This window comes from Nannospalax galili, unplaced genomic scaffold, assembly GCF_000622305.1.
Source record: "Nannospalax galili isolate Female #2095 unplaced genomic scaffold, S.galili_v1.0 scaffold768, whole genome shotgun sequence".
Classification (NCBI taxonomy): domain Eukaryota; kingdom Metazoa; phylum Chordata; class Mammalia; order Rodentia; family Spalacidae; genus Nannospalax; species Nannospalax galili.
The window spans coordinates 2,006,882-2,026,202 of NW_008360317.1; the positions used below are offsets into that span (position 1 = coordinate 2,006,882).

Here is a 19,321-nt window from a genome sequence, read left to right on the forward strand (position 1 = left end):
TGCCGAGCCAACTCTCCAGTCCCGTCAAGATCTTTATACATTTTAATATTGGCTCACTATTCCTTATCCAAAATGCTATAGAAGAAAACTGTTCTGATATGATTTTTTTTCAGATTTTTTTTTAAGCTGCGTGTACAAAATGAGACATCTTGGGCACAAGACCTAAATCTAACAACAAAAAAAATCCGTTTATTTTCATATATACCTTGTATACAGAGCTTACCATTTTAAGCAATATTTTATACTTTGTATATGAAGCAATGCTTTCTTAAGTTGTTAAAAAAATTTAAGAATTTCTTGCTTAAGTATTACATTTGCATCATTTCTAGCCCTTCTTACCCCCTTTCTCATACATCCCCCTATTTCTCAATTTTGTGACCTCTTCTTTAATTATTGTTACATATATACAATCTACTATATATGTAGTATTGCTTGTATGCACATGTTGAAGCGAGGTTTTGTGGTATACAGTTTTCAACTCGTAGTATCATGTAAACCGTCAAACAGTTTCACACTTGGAGAATCTTAGACTTTGGATTTAGGGATTAGTAGTGCTCAACCAATATCTCTAACAATCATAACTAGTTTTATCCATCACTTTGAAGTTTTGATGGCCTTTGCACATATAATTTCATTTAGTTCTGTTGATGAACTATGTTAGACATGTATTTTGTTATCTTTCATCTTATGACTGAGAAAACCAAGTTTCAAAGAGGATACCTAGCTCAATATCCTTCAGGGTGTGCCCTTATACCATCTTTATACTTTAAAAACATGGGTTATTCCTATTCACTGACGTTTTGTTTAAAATAGACATGACTTTTTGAGACTTGCCTGTAAAGCTCCCCCTACCCCTCAGTTACTTTCAGTCTTTTGATCACTTTGATGAAGTTACCCATTTCCACTTACTAACGAAACCTTGGTAGCATCCAGCACTGTCAGCCACCCTATTCACAACAGTATCATGACAGCCATTTTTTTTTTTTTTTTTTTTTTTTTTTTTTTGGTCTTTTTGAGACAGGGTCTCCCTGTAGCCCCAGCTGGCCTGGAACTCACTATGTAGACCAGGCTGCCAGCCTCTGCCTCCTCTGCCTGGGATTAAAAATGTGCACCACCACGTCCAGGCAAGACAGCCTTTTGAAATTCTGATGTTCTGTCTCTGTCATAGTTTCATAGTATACTAGACCATTCATATGGGAGAATAAAGTTAGTTTGGAGTATCTTCTTCTCCATAAACATGATCAACTCTATAAATCTACATTTCACATTTCTATATAAACACAGACTGTTTCTAACCTAAAAAAAATGGCCAAACAATGAAATCTGATAATCTCTTAAACAGTATGCTACAAATGCTACTGGGGAGCCTGTGTGTGTCTGACTCTTCACTTAGTCCCAAGCATGGGAAAGAAACTTGCACTCTAGTACAATGTTTACTTTGCATACTGCAGATTTTGACCACATGGTTCATTGCTGAATAAATTTAAGGGATTGCAAGCAACATTTTTTTTAGAGATGAACAGACTAAATGAGACTACAGATTGAATATTCCTTATCCAAAATGTTTGGGACCAGCAGTGATTCATATTTAGATATTTCTAGAACATTGATACTTGCATATACATAGAACATGATAACTTGTGTGTCAGACCAAAGTCTAAGCATGAAATTCATTTACATTTCATTTGCATCTGATACACATAACCTTAAGGTAATTTATACATTTATACATCGGTGTGCATGTATATTTTTACTACAACCCCATCACATGTGGCCAGGTAAAATTTTTTTATCTATGGCATCATCTCAGTACTCAAATTTTTTAAAAATTTTGAAGCATTTTAGAATTCAGTGTTTGGATTTGGGACACTCTAGACAAACAACAAACAAACAAGAATAATTATTATAACTTTTTTTGTGTGTTAGTATAGTATGGTTACATCCCCTATGTTTTGATGGGAAATATATGTCTTATTGTTGTGAGGTATTTCACCAAAGAAGACCACCCAGACACAAAATAATGCCAAAAGAAAGGCATTTATTAGCTTGCTGGTGACTGCACAGGGCATTTGAATCCAAGTGCAGTGCCTAGCTGTTCTTAGGGTAAGCCCTGATACAGAAAAACAACATCTGGGCTGAAAAGTTTAAGTTTCCAAGAATTTCCACAGGTTGCGGGGGGCGGGGGGAGAAGCCCCTCTAACAATTACTAGTCTGCAAAAGCAAGCCAAGCGTAGAGTACAGAAGCCATAAATCTGCAGTTAGCAGGAGCAACCAGGGAGATGCTGACCTGTTCACAAGTCAACCAGGAGCATATTGACGTGTTCTCAAACTCAAACCTAGGTGCAGCTGAGCTGCACCTTCCTGTTCCCACACCATGGGCCAACTGCCTTTTAGTCTCAGAGACTAGATTCAGCCTAGATTTCAACATGGTATAGCTATGGTCAAGATGGTGCCTGCCTTATCACATTATTATGTGTCTCTATAAATAATTTGAAAGATACAGAATTCTTTTGCCTGGGTATATACTATGATAATTTTTTGCAAAGTGCCAAAGAAAAAAGGGTGTATTTTTCATTTTGCTTTGCTTTGTTTTTATTTTTGTATTGCTTTAGTTTTTGTTTCCTTACTTTGATTGGAAAAACCTAATTAACTGCAGAATTTCTTTGAACTGTTTTTCTCCTCAAGGAGTTTACCATTTTGTAAAATGTTTTGGTTGGGTAGTAAGCATCTTCTCTGTTGGCCAAAGCCAATGTAATAAGTGCTTAGAGCCAAACAGACAGGACCAGCATTCTGTCTTGAGTCCACAGAGCCCAGCTTGGCATATTTTCTCAACCTAAATAAAGGAGTCCTTATCCAACTTATATGTGGTTTTCTAGTGTTAGTAGTAGAATAGAAAGAGTAGTTGGAATCAACATTAAATATTATAGTTTCTATTTTTAAACATCTATGTTTTCTTAAAAGTTGTGGATCCTTCCTTTGCCTTCTCTAAAACTGTTTGCTGAAAGAGTTTTTTTAGAAGACTTGCTTTATGTCACCTCACAAGCTTCCTAAAATATGATATGGGTGTCCAGTAAGCTCAGTGCTTAGCTCTCATGGTGCCCTGTATATAAACAGCTCTCAGAAGTTGTTTTTTATGTTAAGAATCACAAAAAGAACTAGACAGTATCACAGAGAATGTCCACTTTCAATGATCCTAGGTCAATGTATACAATTTTAATTTTTCAAGTTATCTCAACAAAACTTTATACAATACTTTCTGTTTTTAAAAATCAAAGCTAAATTCCTCCTACTGTAATGTCAAAGCCATAGAAGTTTTGTAAGTACCCTGACTTTGTAGTTTCTTCCACTTTATACTTGAATGTTCGAATTTAGTTTAACTTAGATAGAACGTAGGTTTTGAAAGAATAAACCTTCCATGAGAAGGTTCCAACAATTATTTACTGTGCATCTGTTTATTTTGCCTTGAAAACAATATATTGTAAGGTTAGGGTTGCTAAGGAGGATGCTAAATATGTAAAATAGGCAAACAAATAAACATTGAAAAGAACAAATATTTCACAGTAAGGGACTACTAAATATACACCCTTATTTATTTCCATTAGCAAACCTATGAGTCAGAGCCAACTTTTAACCTAATTTTATATGTAAAGAAAATTTACTGTAGAAAAGGTAAGGGATTTGTACAGAGTTGCATATCTCTTAGTTGGTACTAATATCACTCTGGACCAGGTCTTAGAACCAGATATACCAAAGGAAGATAAGTTCAAGTAACAACAAAAATGATGGAAGTTAAGTGATTAGCATGGGTGTTGTATTAGGGAGGATATAAGTTGGAATAAAAGGAAAATCCCCAGGCCCTGCTCCTGCTGACCTTCCCTTGAACAACTGAGACTGAAATCACTCCAGCCAAAGCCTTCTGATCTGAGAAAGTATATGATTGTATTTGGATCGCATGGTGGGAATCTGATTAGGTGAGGAACATTCTAGAGATCAGAATTCTAGCCAGGTTTTGGCTGTAATACATCCGGGGAGAGATGCTGAGGGCCTAGAATAAGGAAGTGAGCAGGAAGATGCAAACAAGGGAACAAATTTGAAAATCATTTCCACACAGGGTCTTACTGCTAGGCATGGAAAGGAGGGAGCAGGAGCTGACGTTTCAGCCCATTTGGGGGAGTAAATAATTTCTGGGCCCAAGGCATAATGCAGAGATAAGCAGAAGGATATTTGGCCACAAGGAACACAGACTCTTATGTGTCACAGGCTACAAATTCATGCAAAAACCAGACAGGTGAGGTCAGTGTGTGACATGCAGAATGTAAGATGTTGCAGAGCCTTGGGGACCAACCACAGCACCTGGGAGGTTTGTGTATGGCCAAAGGCATTCTGATTCAAGTTCATAAAACACAAGAAGCCTGGTCAAGCAGAGCGACTGGGTTAAACTGTCTTCAAATGTGATCTCTAGATTAGCTCCCAACTTATCTACTCTTCAGAACTCAGCAGATGATTTTGCTGTTAACTTATGTGGGAAATGTATGACAGGAATCAAGTTTGGGGCGCTAAGGTAAGAAATACAAGCTCTGAGGCTGAGGTTAAGAAAAGGGAAGCTGGTAAAAATGGTTCTGGATCTCAATTAAGAGGTGTTTGGGAAAGAAGTGCCCTTTATCAGCAGGGTCGAGTTTGTAAAAGGAGACTGCCAGTGTTTCTACTGTCTAGTCCAGATGATAATTACACACTCTTTTTAACTCTTAGAGAGAAAAGAAAGAATTAAAAAAAGAGTCCATAAAAGGAAGAAAGCTTGGTAAATGAAGGAGGTCCTCTGGTCACAGGGGGGAAGCACAGTGTACAGGACAGTGAGAGGTGGTAGAGGCTGGGGTATTCAAGAATCCCAGTGTGAATAGGACAGAGGAAACAAGGTGGGAGCACCAAGCATCCATGCTTCAAGTACATGAGCATCTTCCTTGTTTTGCAGGGTGACGACTCAGATGAGGAAGATCTTTGCATCAGCAACAAATGGACTTTCCAAAGAACCAGCCGCAGGTGGTCTCGTGTGGATGACCTGCACACACTGTTCCCAGGGGGAGACAGAAACGGGTCCCCAGGAGGCCCTAGGATGAGAAACACGGCCAGCAGTGAGAGTGTCCTCACAGACCTGAGCGAACCCGAGGTCTGCTCCATTCACAGCGAAAGCAGCGGAGGCAGCGACAGCCGCAGCCAGTCAGGACAGCACTGTGCTGACAACACACTTCTACTGGAGGGCACCCTGGGCAGCAGCAGCCTCCCACAGTCTCCCCGAGACATTCTTAGCTACTCCTTCCACCCCAAGAATGAGAAACCCACCAGGGCCAGGGCCAAGTCTTTTTTAAAACGCATGGAAACTCTACGAGCTAAAGGAGCACATGGGAGGCATAAGGGGCCAGGGAGGACAGGTGGCCTGGTGATCAGTGGGCCTGTGTTGCAGCAAGAGCCAGATTCCTTTAAGGCCATGCAGTGCATTCAAATACCCAATGGAGATCTGCAGAACTCACCCCCAGCTGCTTGTAGGAAAGGGCCTCCTTGCTCCAGTAAGTCCAGTGGTGAGAGCAGCCCCTCAGAGAACAGCAGCAGGGTGAGCACGCCATGCATGAAGGAACGGAAATGCCACCATGAGGCCAACAAGCGCGAGGGCATGTACTTGGAGGACCTGGATGTGCTGGGAGGGACAGCACAACGGGATACAAAGGATCAAAACCGCACCCATGGGTTTCACTCCCAAGAGAACTTGCTGGTACATATTCCCAAGGATCACAAACCAGGAACGTTCCCCAAGGCACTTTCTATTGAAAGCCTCTCACCTACAGATAATAGCAATGGGGTTAACTGGAGGACTGGGAGCATCTCCCTGGGCAGACAGCGGGGCCCCGGCATGAGGGAGCCCAGGCTGGTGGGGTCCTGCCACAGAGCCAGCCGAGTCAGTATCTATGACAATGTCCCCGACTCCCATCTGTATGCCAGCACAGGAGATCTGTTGGACTTAGAGGATGACCTCCTCCCCGAGCTGGATGACATCCTACAGCATGTTAATGGGATCCAAGAGGTAGTGGATGACTGGTCAAAGCATATCTTACCAGAACTGCAAAGTCCCGATGCATTGGTGGGGGAACCTGGCTTAGCCTCCTTCCCATCTCCCAATCAGATCACTTTAGATTTTGAAGGCAACTCTGTCTCGGAAGGTCGGACAACACCCAGTGATGTGGAAAGAGATGGGACCTCTCTGACTGAATCGGAGGCAACTGGGGTCAGAGAAAGAAGGGATTCTGGTGTGGGGGCCTCTCTGACCAGGCCAAACAGGTAGGCTACATGCTTTTGTGAGTTGATGATTCATCTATTTTTTTAATGTTTTATTTATTGTTTTTATTTTACGTGTATGCATGTATTGCCTGCATATAGGTAAGTGCACCCATGTCATGCAGTGCCCACAGGGGACAGAAGAGGCTGTCGGATTCCCTGGAACTAGAGTTATGGACAGTTGTTAGCTGCCATGTGCCAGTGTTCTTAACCACTGAGCCGTCTCTCCAGCCCCTGGTTCATCTATGTCATAGTGGCTGTGTTTTGTTAATTTCTTTAACAGACATGGAAAAACCGCTTATCCAATGCCTGGCACTGTTCTAAGTGATAGATGTAGTTAGGAATCACTTGAACAGAAGTTTTTCCTTCCTATAGACATAGTGATTGATTGAATCCATGTCAACACACACACTCACTTCTCTGTCCTTTACTTCAAACTCAGTTTTGTTCAAGAAAAATCTTGAGCTTATGTGCAAAGCTCTATACCAGGCACTGTAGATGGGAATCACAGATCACAGCAGCTCGGTCCCTGTGCAGATTTCTTTTTAATCCCATGAGATCTAAGGTGTGTACTTCATGCCTGTTTTTTGCTTTAAGTTACTGATTATGCACCACACAAAAGCTGATTTACAGAAGCACCCTAGAACACTGGCTGAAAGAACCTGACTCGTGTAATCAGCTTGGAGTGCTGCTGGATTTTTGAGTGAGGTAGTGATGTATCTCAGGGCTCACTGCTATGTTGTTATCTATGCCTGTCACTTCCAGGCTCCAACTCAAGCACAAATGACAGTGGAGAGCATAGAAAGCAGGAGAATAGTCTACAGCCCCAAATGCTTGAGGCTTCCCCTAGCATTCCCTATTCATTCTCTCTCTCTCTGTGTCTCTCTCTATCTCATTTTCTCTGTTAACAGCTCTCCTTTTATGTCTCCATCGTTCTTTGTCTCACTGTCACTCCATCTCTCTTCTCTCTCTTTTTCATTTTTACTTTCTCTCTCTGACACTTTCTCTTACACACACACACACACACACACACACACATACACATATACACACACACAGCTGTCTCAGCTACTCTAAACACCTTGGAAGTGAATTTTGAAATAAAGTAACAAATTAACAAAATCTATGACATCCCTTATTTAAATCCCACAATGTGACTTTTTTCCAGATGTGTACAACTTGAAAAGAATAATTTCCCGTGTTGGTTCTGCAGATCTGTGACATTATTCCATTTGTTTTCTGATTTTCTTGGCTCAGAAACTCCTTAATTAGCCATTTATGCATGAGGGATAGCCTGTTCTTCCCAATAGCTCTCCACTTAGTGACCAGCTTCTCTGCCCGCCTCTGCTGTAGGCGACTGCGATGGAACAGTTTCCAGCGCTCACACCAGCCTCAGCCATCCCCAGCAGCCCCGCACATCAGCAACCAGACAGCAGGCCAGCTGAACCTGCTCCAGCGCTTCTCACTGCTCCGTCTCACCGCCGTCATGGAGAAGTACTCCTTGTCCAACAAGCACGGCTGGACCTGGTGTGTAGCACGTTCACAATGGATTGGCTGTTCAGAGCTAAGTGTGCCGTTGCAAAAGCCACCAGTGTTTACATTCTGGTGTCTGGAAAATCCAAGTACTGGCTGCACTACCCTCTCCTGGAAACCATGCAGAGTTCTGCTTGTCAGCGTCCCCCCCGGGCAGCCCAGCTACTGACTTGACAAAGCACACAGGACACATGGCTTTATTTGTAGTTCTCAGGTGGTTTCCAGGGAAGGGAGTCAGACTCAGAGAAAGAAGAGAGATGAGTAAAGAATGATTAATTGTGAACAAAGGAATCAAAAATAAACTTGCCATAAAATAATTCTGGCAGTTTGTAGAGAAACATCTGTCACTTATACCTTGTGGCCTGGCAGAATTCACTCCCTTACAGCATTGATTCACTCAAAGAGCATTTAATTCTTCAAGTCCATTTTTGCTTTCATTGGCAAGTACAAATGAGACTGTTCAGTAAACCTTTGCAATTAAGGAATGGATGCAAGTCTCCTTTGGAACTTGCATACAGTTCCTATTGTGGATGAATTAGTGAGTGAATTTGAAAAAACAGAAAATATGTTGGTGACAGTCCAATGTTACATAATCTGCATAGAAAAATCAATGATGCTTTTATAAAAATGTTTCAAAAGGTTATAAATTACATGGTCAAGTCAATATATACTTGTATATTAATTCCCTTTTAAAAATGGAACGGGTTCTAGAAAACTAAGAATCGGCAAGAAAATGTGATTCATCGTCTCTCCCCTCCATTTTCTTCAACCCCAACCAGATTTCTTCTTCCTCGTGTAAGTTTTACGTACGTTTTGTTTTGTTCTATTGGGAGGTTTTAAGTTTTAAATTTGAGAGGCATGTCTATCACAACAAATTGGAAAGTTGTCCTCCTGGCTTGAAAACAGAGCCACAAATGCATTCTGCTAACATGAATCATGCTGTTTAACAGAAATAACACATAGGCAAGGGCCACACATAGATCACCATAGACTGTGATTAAGGTGGAGAGAATGCTGAATTCTGCACTTTGCCTCTGAGGTATTCCAACAAGAGCTTGGCTTCCCTCTCACTTACTTCCACAGCTTCTCTGCACAGTGTACCCCAGGGGCCTTGCATGACCTGGTTTCTGTGAATTCCAGGTCTGTTCCAAAGTTCATGAAGAGGATGAAAGTTCCTGACTACAAAGATAAGGCTGTCTTTGGAGTTCCTCTTATAGTCCACGTCCAGAGAACCGGACAGCCCCTGCCTCAGAGCATCCAGCAAGCACTGAGATACCTACGTAGCAACTGTCTGGATCAGGTAGGGTGGTAAATCTCAAACCTGGGCTTGGGTTGAGGAGATGCCAGACTGAGCCAGGGTTGTCTACTATAAGACACGCCTCACCAAAAGTAAAAAGCACTGAGACCTTTACATATCAAGATTGAACATGACCTGGCTACACCCTGTCATGAGAATGTTCTCTCATTGGCTACTTGAGTGACACCATGGGGTGATCAAAGAGAGTTAATGTTATAATTTGTATCTGTTGAATTTACATTCCCTACAAACTGGGAAGTAAGCTATGTACCACATTGCCTTTTAAATTATTATCCCAATGCCCAAACCCACTCTATAACATTCTTTTATCACTGTTATATTATGTGGTTCTTACATCTCCCTGTGTTAATGTTTTGAAGCAGCGTGGTGACCAAGACAAATTCATTTGTATCTTTTTTAAATGCACACGTGAATATCCCCTAATCTAAGAGTTGATGCAAAGCTCATGGGAAGCAAAATATTCAGAAATCATTTTCTGCCTCCAGAACTGTTTAAGAACCATCCTAATGATGGGCTCTGATTAAGCACAGAATGAAAGCCATCCTGTAATTTATGGAGCTCCTCCAAATTACCATCCATGCATTTCTTAGGTGCTCTGTCCAAAATAAAAGCATGTTTCTGCTTCACAGATTGCCACCTTGAGTAGCAGGACTATTTCCAGGCAAATGTTCCACAGCAGTCCGTTCACCATACTCTCTAAAAGTGTAGGAAAATCTGTTCCAACCTTTTGTTTGCACTTTTTTTGTTTATTTACCTTTGGCCTTGTACTCAGTGGACAGGAATGAACGAAGCTACATGGACTCAAAGATCTTGATTACAGCCAGGCCTGGTGGCAAACATCTTTAACCCCAGCACTTGGAGGCAGGTAGATCTCTCCAAGATGGAGTCCTGTCTGGTCTACATAGCAAGTTGCAGGCCAGCTGGTGCTACAGGGAGACCCTGTTTCAAAAAAACAATGACAAAAAAACTTGGCTGCTGACACTTGTAGAGACATCAAAACTGAGACTATACTTAAAATCAAGATAATCTCTTGATGAATTAAATGCCAGTTTTCAGTGGAGCAAAGTAGGTGTGACTGTGTCATTTAAAATCATCTTTGGTTGACTACTTCCTTGACCCTTCTGCTAGAGAAGAGACAGATGTTTTATGTACTTGTATGTCATTATACAGGGCAGGTGGCTACTGCTGTTTTGGTTGTTGAGGTGGACGGCCATTTGAGTTTTCAAATTATTTTAATCTCTTGCCTCTTATTTCTCATAAATAAGGGTAGCAAACTACTTAAAAATAGGTTGTCCCGCATGTATTGACTTGAAACGTCCCAGTAGAGCAAGTCAATGAATCTGGTTACTTACATGCATTTTTTTTCCTTAGTGGAAATGTACATACATAATCAGAGTTAATATCCTGTAGGTGTTTTACTAAGTAAAAAATGAGGGAGGTAGGCTCCAGTGAATATTTAGAAATACCATTTTGACCTGTTTTCTAATGGTAAAGTGCTAGGACCATGCCTTTTGACTTTTGGGCCTCAGTTCTATTTGGTTGCTTTGCTGTTACATATCCAGGACTCTGTTCCGTGCAGAGTAGATAGATTTTGATTCAGGTACATTTTTCAAGGTTTCTCGATTTTTGTGAAGGTTTGTACCAGATCCACTTCTTTTGAGTCTGCCAGTTCTCTTGGCTCTGTCTTTTACTAAGCACAGAAAGTAGTTTGTTCCAAAAGCATGCCCAGCTAATGCTAAAAAGAAAAGCAAAAGCTCTCATAAGAGAAAACTATGCTTGTTCAGGAATGCCTAAAGAACATGTAGCCCATCCACACCATCCTGACTGCTGGCATGTTTCAGACACATATACTAAGTGTTCTGTTTGCATTGCCTCATTTTCTTCCACATCCACTTCAGGCAGTGTTAACACTCTGCTCTCAGTGGTGAGGCCATCATTTGCTTGTAAATCTAACTTCAGTTTTCATTTTTTAGCTGCTACACTGTTAAAATCCTCACCCTGTCCGTCCCCCGCCCCCAGACACTAAGGGGCACTAAGTGGCCCTTTACAGTCCATTGATGGATTCACTGTCAAGATTTTGTTGATAAAACTGGTCGTTACATAATGTAGTAACCTTTCTGTGAGGATGGGAGGAAGAAGGTTTTTTTCCCCCCTGGCTTCAGTACTTGAAAACATTGTGTTTCTTTTGGAAGGCTAGTTTGTATTTCGTATTACAGACATGAAGTTCATTTAACTGGGTGTGTTTTCCTCTCTGTTCTAGCTGGTAGAACACTCAGAGCCAAATGTATATTCTGCCTATAGTAAATATATGAATCTTTCATTTTGGTACAAATTTCTTGCAACCTCATTCCTAGTTTCAGTTACCCTCAATTTTCTTTTTGTTGTAATTTTCCTTTCTAATATCTTTAAATGTATCCTTATCATTAACTATAGGCCATTATAAGTCACCCTATATTCTTTCTTGAACCGGTTTGGACATGAATAAATGAACCATATATGCCACTGTTCCACTCACCTTCCAGTCTTTAGTGTGGAATAGAAAACATCCCACTCCTTGTAGATTCTGACAGATGTGCAGCACCCACATCACTGCTGTGATTCCATCTCCCATCCTGAAACCAAAATCACATAGAGAAAAGAAAGTAAAGAGGACAGCGGGCCCCTACTTACTGGCTTATTTCCAGTGTCCATCTGTAAGAATCCCATGATGGAAAAAAAAAAAAAATGTGTGGGCAAAGCTTTGTGAGAAAAAAGACTCCTTTCAAGGACATAAATGCTGATTATCATGTAATCAGACTGAATAAGGCAATGCTTGTCTTGTATCAGCCACAAGGAAGAATCTGTAGGATGTCCAAAAGGACTTTCACCACAGCCGCTGCCCACCTCAGTCCTGCAGTGGTCCTGCCTTCTGCATGTCCTCACGTTGCTTGTCACGTAGCGGGCACACACACAGACAGGGCCTCTGTGTGGTAATGATAGTAAGAAGGGAACAGGGGAAACCAAAGAAACAAAGAACCCAAGAAAACCGTGCCCATCAGAAAGGCTGTCCTAGAGACTTCACGGCAAATAAAAAGTGACGCACCTGAAAAGAAAGGAGGGCAGGAGTAAGAAGGAAGGCGAGAAACAGGAGGTGAATGCTTTTTCTTTTGCCAACAGCACCTCATTAAAATTGAGAAGACTCGTCTCTGCACAGGGCCTTGCAATCTCAGCTCGGAATTGTAGAGGACCAGAATGTCCCCAGATAGCCTTCCTGTGCTCAGCCACATTCTATGGGAACCGTCGTCTGGGACTGGCTTGGCTCTGGCCTGGATCAGAGTGAGAGGCAGCCTTCAATGAACTGGGCCCCTTCCTGAATGCTGGACATTTGTCTGGATCATCAGCATCCACCACAGTCAAAGCCAGCAGCTCAGAGCCCTGAAACACCGCCAACACTTCACCTCCGTTACTCCCAGTGCCGTGCAGTCTATATATATGTGGCACGGTGTATCCATTTTTACCCTTGCAGATGACCATCGATGACATGAGAACGTTTAGCCATTTGTATTCAGACTTGGCAGCCTGCGAAACTGCCTTGCTTTGTTATCTGAGCTTTTACTTCTGCCCTAAATCAGCTGTGCCCAGCATAGGTTATCCCTGGCCCCTGAGAAATCTGAAGTCACTACAGCAAAAGGCTGGACCTACACTGTTCAGAATCATTGCCCATTGCACATTCTGCTTATGAATCTCTCTTTCTGAATAAAGCCAACCTTTCTTCATTAGCCAAGAGCATTTCTAAAGAAGAGGAAATGGAAGTCCTGATAAACATCATTAAGCCCTGAAAGGATTAGCATAAGCAGGATGCCAAGGAGGAGATTTAATATTATTTAGATGAAATTTGAATTCTAATGCAGCACTCATGCCCAGCCATTCCTTCTAAAAGCCTAATTACACCGGGAAGACACTTCATTCTCAGTGCGAGCATCCTCTTCCCCACTGCCTGCTCAACACTTTGCCTGATGGCTGCCTCAGACACAATGAGGGATGCTCTTGGACCATCTGCATAAATTATACCTTGAGTCCTGGATTTTTGGTAGCTAAGTTTGGGGGTGAAAAACAAAAGAAAAGAAAGTGAAAGTAACCCAAAGGGACACTTAGCACTCACTTTTTAAAATCTTTTGATGGGGAAATTATAGAAAGGGAGATGCTTACAATACGGACTTTTCACTGCTGAGCCCAATGGAAGACAAGTAAGGGCAGACAGGACCTGCTATATGATTTCTGGGGCCTGGTACAAAATGAAAATATAGGATTTCTTGTTCGCATGTTGTTGAGACTCTCAAAACTGACAGCAGAACATTCAACTGACTGTGGGGCCATAGGAGACAGACCAAGTCACCTACCTACTAGTGACAGAGTAAGTGAAAAACACAACATGTCCTCCTCTTTGGATCTTACTCATATTAAGCCTGAGGTCACCTCTTTTCAACTACAGTGAGGAAAGTACCTTGGAAGCAATGAGTTTCTTCTATTCCCCATTCTTTATTTAGAAAAAAAATCTTAAATCAAAAATGCAAATTTTATCGATGTACTGGAAACTTTCCCAAGAAAAATACAACTGTTAACAATCAGCTGTTCTTTACAGATAGGTGGGGATGGTCTCCCCTGACCAACAATTAGAAGGATCTACTCACTGTGTCCAGATGCTGCTGACTGCAAACAGCTTAAATGTCAGGGAATTCATGACTTCCGGTGGAAACAGTAACAGACAGACAGTCAGGAATTCTGGGTTAGTTCACTCATCAGCTCGCTGGTGCCTTCCTTCCTTTTGGCCATCCTTAGCTGTTATACCTGAAACCTGGTCTGATTTGAAACCACTTCACTAAGTTTAAGAAAGAAATTTAGGCTTCCATCACCACCCACAGAACCCCCAGACATTCCCCATATCCCTTGGAAGGTGAAAGACAGGGCAGGAAAGTTTTTGTCAGAATTTGAAACAGAATGAATAAATCTCTGACAACCCTCTAGACAGTCTGTGAGCTCAGAGTCAGAACAAGCCCCTCAGAGCCTGCAGCTAGAAAGCTCCAGACAGGTGTGAAATAATTAAAATAACAATACTCGCCTCACAGAAAGGGGAAAGAAAGTTGGAAACTACACAACACAAAGAAAGCATCCCCAGGTTGCATGTGTTCACAAGCCTCAGTGCAGACCCTGGAAGAGCCTGCAGGACACTATCAGCAAAAGTGAGCTCCAGCTCCACAATTTCAACCTCTTCATAGAGAACCCTCTTCATAGAGAACCCTCTTCATAAAGAGAGTCTGATCAATATTTCTTTGCCGTTGAAAAAAATAAGAACTCTTTTCAAGTGTAATAACACTAACTCATGTGAGGATAAATATTTGTGAGTCACACTTGAATTCACCTTTAGGGCACTGTGGTTCTTGAGAGCTCCTGAGCAGCACAGGTCTGTGATGTAGCAATCTGGGCCTCCTTCCAGAATTACAAAAATTGAAGGATGTAAACTTCAATAATCACCCATTCGATATCTTGACTTCTTTTTGTTTCCTTTTCACAATGCATGCTTATTCCTGTGACCTTTGACGCAATTTGAAATACATGCCAGGCAAAGGGAAATAAACGTTCTTTAGCTTCATCGTGGAGTAGCATACAAATGTAGTAAAAGCTTACACTGTAAGCTTTATTTTTATTTTTTAAGCATTTGTTTTATTTTTTTCCTATGTGTAGCCAGCTGTATGTGTCTGTGTAAGGGTATGTGCATGAGGGTGCTGGTGCTGGGGAGGCCAGAAGCATCAGATACCCCTGGAGCTGGAGTTACAGGAGATTGTGAGCCCCACCAACATGAGTATTGGGGACAAAACTCCTGATCTCTGCAAGAGCAGTGCATTCCTTAACTTCAACCATCTTTCCAGCCCTGTATTACAACCTTTAAACAAAGTAACATTTTAAGTGGCAGTTTGCCTGAGTATCTTGATCTATGGAATTAGGTGATAAGGCTTGGAATGCAAAGAACTATTCCTAAGAATTCTATTCTTATGGCCACAAAATATAGCAGTGTTTAATTCCCCTGTGTTTCTATGCGGCTGACATGTAAAAATATGACTGCTCTCTAATGTCTTGGAATTTTCCCTGTTGTTACTGTAGTTTTAAAAAATTAAGGCCGCTCTCATTAATAGCAACAATCAAGAGACACCTGAACTTGGGCCATGGCCCAGGTGTGACAAGCAGAAGGGTTAGTGAGACAACTGTACTCAAGTGTTTTGCCAGGTATTTGGGAGAAGAGCAACGGCCAACCCCATTACGGACTACTATTTACCTGTCCGGCCAATCAGGAACATTCCTGCCTTGCCTTGCAGAAGTAAACCAACCTATGTTGGATGGGAAAAGTTGAAAGTATTGATCAACTCAGTTACTTGCTAGTGTCTGAAAATGGTTGGTCCATTAATCACTAGAAGCTGTGAATCTCAGGAAAGTTCAGTTGTGTTTTGGGTAAGGTGAGTCCAGGGTATGAGGTCTTCTAGAGGGGCCTGAGCTTAACCTACCCAGTCCTTGGGATCCTCATTCTATAATAAGGGTTCTATTGACCTCACTTGTTCCTACTAAGATCATTAGCTTTTTGTTATCTTATTGCTGTGATTGTCAAGTAGTAAAGAGTTTAAGTTCTGGAGATTATTTTGACTAAATGTCCCATTGATCAAACTATTTCAAAATCCCCCACGAAAATACAAATGTTAAAAGAACAGGGAATTTTTTTCTTCTTTCCTTACTAACAGACTCCTAGCATAAGAATGCCTGATAGAGGTACTTATGCTACTTGTTGAAAACACAAGCAAAATTACAGCAGCTAGTGTTAAAAGACTTTCTGTGTCAAAAAGCATATTCATATGTGTTTTCTCACTGACTCCCACAACAGCTCTATGAGGTGGGGTACTACCCATATCTTTACCTTATAGGAGAAAAAGTCAATGTTTGACTGCTACCTAAAGTAACTATACTGGAAATTCAGAATTTCCAAGTTAGGATACAATTCCAGCTCATCCAGACCTGTCCCCAGGCCTTCTTGTCATTCAGATCCAGGATTCCTGCCTTAAGGAAGAGGTTGTGAGGAGAAAGGTGACCTGGCTTACGTGTCCCTGTGACTCATTTCAGGTGGGTCTTTTTCGCAAGTCGGGGGTGAAGTCTCGAATCCATGCCCTACGTCAAATGAATGAGAACTTTCCTGAGAATGTGAACTATGAAGACCAATCTGCGTATGATGTGGCAGACATGGTGAAACAGTTCTTCCGGGACCTCCCAGAGCCCCTTTTCACCAACAAGCTCAGCGAGACCTTCCTCCATATCTATCAGTGTAAGTGGCAATAATGCAGATCTATGTTCTCACGAGCATCCAACCATCAAAAACATGGACTCCTCATTATGCAAGTCATGCATGAGTCTATAAAGAAGTACATAAAAGCCGTGATCCTTTTCTCCTCTCCAGAAACAGCCTTTGATTGGTTTGTTGTGGACATCTCCATGCCAGTTTTTGATTCTGAATATACATTTTCGACATCAAAATATGCTTTCTCAGTAAATTTTTCTGTGAGACCTCAAACTAATTTTCAGTACATTTCTAATAAATTTGAAATGAAAATGGGGCATAATAGAATTTACTTTGTATATAAGCATTAAACCTTACTTAATCTCTTTGGTATAATAAATTCAAAGTAAAATGTATTAGAAAGACTAAAAACCAAAAAAGTCTTTTAATTGGTGAAATATAGGAAATCAAATCAAAGTTACACCTTAATGCAATAAATTTATATTTTCATTTAGATTTATTTCTATTTTATGTGTATGAGCATTTTACCTACATGTATGTAGGTGTACCACATGCATGCAATGCCCATGAAGGCCTGAAGAGGGCATCGGATCCCCTGGAACTGGAATTGAGAGCAAACATGTGGGTGCTGGGAGCCATAGCTAAGTCTTCTGCAAGAGCAATAAGTGCTCTTATCCCCTGAGCCATCTCTGCAGTCCCTTATATTTTCATTTAGAAGATTCTAAGTGATTAGTAGTGCTTAGCAAAGCCACTATGGTTGAAATAATCATTGAAAGTAACAATTGGTTCAAGATCCATACTAGAAAGAAACACAAGTTTTTTCTAGATATGGTAATGGTATCATTATGAATTGGTTCCAATTCTTAGGGGAATTCAATCAGTGTCAATTCTTAGGGGAAAAAATCTGGCCCACAGACTTTGATTTTACATCAAAATATGCCTTAAGTGGGTCTTGAAATGGAATTGATCCAATCTGAAGGAGGATCCTGCTGTAGAGAATGTACCAAATGGATTTAAACCATGTATAATATTACAAATTTGGAAAGGACTGTAATAAGTACCACTTATAAAAACAGAATAAAATGGTAACACACTAAATAAATATTATTCTGTCAAAGTGAATAGGTTAAGTTACATTAATGACACATGGTACTAGAGTCCAAACATAAGGTGCTCACTATAGTGTTGCTGTGAGATTCCAACTCCATTTTTTAAATTAAACCTCCCTCATGGTTTGGAAGGATCATGTAAGAATATTTATATTCGATCAGTTCTTGGGTTGAAGTTGACACTCTCTATGGCTAAATCTAGATTATTTCCAAGAGATAAATATCTGTGCCTCCTGGGTAGGCTTAAAACCTAGAAGCCAGATCAAAGCAGGGCTTTATTTTATCTAAGCAAACATTTACAGAGTAGGGCTTATGCAGGGCCATGCTGAACACTTCAGAGGTTATGATTCTGTGACACTCACTGTCTGTACTTAAGGATCTTACAACTGAGGGAGACAAGACCTGAACATAAATCCCTGCAACACAAGGAGGTTAGAGAAGTTCTGTAGAAAGGTCACAGAGACAGATCCAGAAGGTGGGGATGAGCAGTGGGAAGTTGGTAGGAAAAGTGACAGCTGAAGGTTGAAATTTGGAAGAAGCACATTTTGGGTGAAGGTAGTTGCAGGAGCATGTGTCGAAGGAGTGCATGGTCTTTGTCCTGCGTGGGTGCAAAGTGTACAACACTACACCAGCTGACTCTGATAAAGTAGATCAGGATTACATAAGAAGAGGCATTTTAAAATTAGGACAAGGGGTTCATACTAGATCTGGTAAGAATTAAAGAACCTTTCAAAATGAAACCATCCCACTGTTGGAAAAATCTGCAGCTCAGGGATGCCAGGACATCGGCCTCTAGTCTCTTTCCCCTTAAAGTCACAACATGGTCAAAGCAATAATCACATCTTCACCAAGTCGCACTCAAGAGCAAGGAGAGCCAAAGCTTCTCTTTGGACACTCGTCTCTTTTTATCAAAGAGATAGATCTTGCAGAAGCTTCCAGCATTGTTACCGGTCTCATTAGCCAAAAATGTTCCGCATCTTTGCCCTCAAACCAGAAAGAGGAAAGAGAAAAGGAATGGCCCATTTTGGTTTAAGTCAACGTAGTTCATCCCTGGATTGATGAGAGGAGCCCATTTCCCTGAGTACAAAAGGAATATAGAGCAGACTAACCTCAGTCTCACAGAGATGCACCTGTGCCTGCCAAGGCTGGGATTAAAGGCATTAATGAAGAGGAAAGGAGGAGTGGGTCACCAGGCTGCTAACCTTGTGCTCGCCCAGGTCATCAGAGTCATCAGAACTCATTTTTGGATCTACAAATCTGGATCTGGTGTATAAGAGGGATCAAGTAGACAACAGTGGAAGTCTAGGGAGCTGGCACACTACTGGGGTTCTGGCAGGACAAGTACCAAGTGTTCAAACTAGTATGGGGGTTCAGTCATCCTCCCAGTTCTCCAAAGTAGTTCTGTTTTCCACTGTGTTTTTCCTTTGCTACTGTCACATGAGTAGAGTGTGGGGCAGCTGTGAGAAGGCCTTAATCCTACCAGTCTATAAAAGAGAAGAGGGTGAGGGGTCAAAGACAAAGGTTTTAAAGCTTCATGACAGGGAGAAGGGGAAGGAAAAAGGAGAAGTGAAGCTGATTTGGGAGCAGAGAGACAAGGTGTTCAGTAAGGACAGTATCCTGAGTGTGACAGCTTGATTGTCATCCACGTCCTCATAAATTCTAAGTACTTACCAAAGCAGATCTAAAATTATCTCCCAAGAACCAAGAAAGAGGCGGGAACTA

At 41.4% G+C, this 19,321-nt stretch overlaps 1 protein-coding gene across 6 annotated transcripts in view; it reads left to right on the top strand.

Annotated features, from left to right (window-relative positions):
• Positions 1-19,321, top strand: part of Stard13 (StAR related lipid transfer domain containing 13) — a 384,230-nt gene that overhangs the window by 352,492 nt on the left and 12,417 nt on the right. For 4 of the 6 annotated variants that reach the window (XM_029559655.1, XM_029559654.1, XM_008825013.3 and 1 more), the window contains 4 exons: positions 4,970-6,327; positions 7,678-7,851; positions 8,998-9,157; positions 16,319-16,517. In XM_029559655.1, the coding sequence (XP_029415515.1) occupies positions 4,970-6,327; positions 7,678-7,851; positions 8,998-9,157; positions 16,319-16,517 (1,891 nt within the window). Of the gene's footprint in view, positions 1-4,969; positions 6,328-7,677; positions 7,852-8,997; positions 9,158-12,331; positions 13,603-16,318; positions 16,532-19,321 lie in introns of those variants that run through there. The other 2 variants (XM_029559657.1, XM_029559656.1) reach the window with 2 other exon arrangements.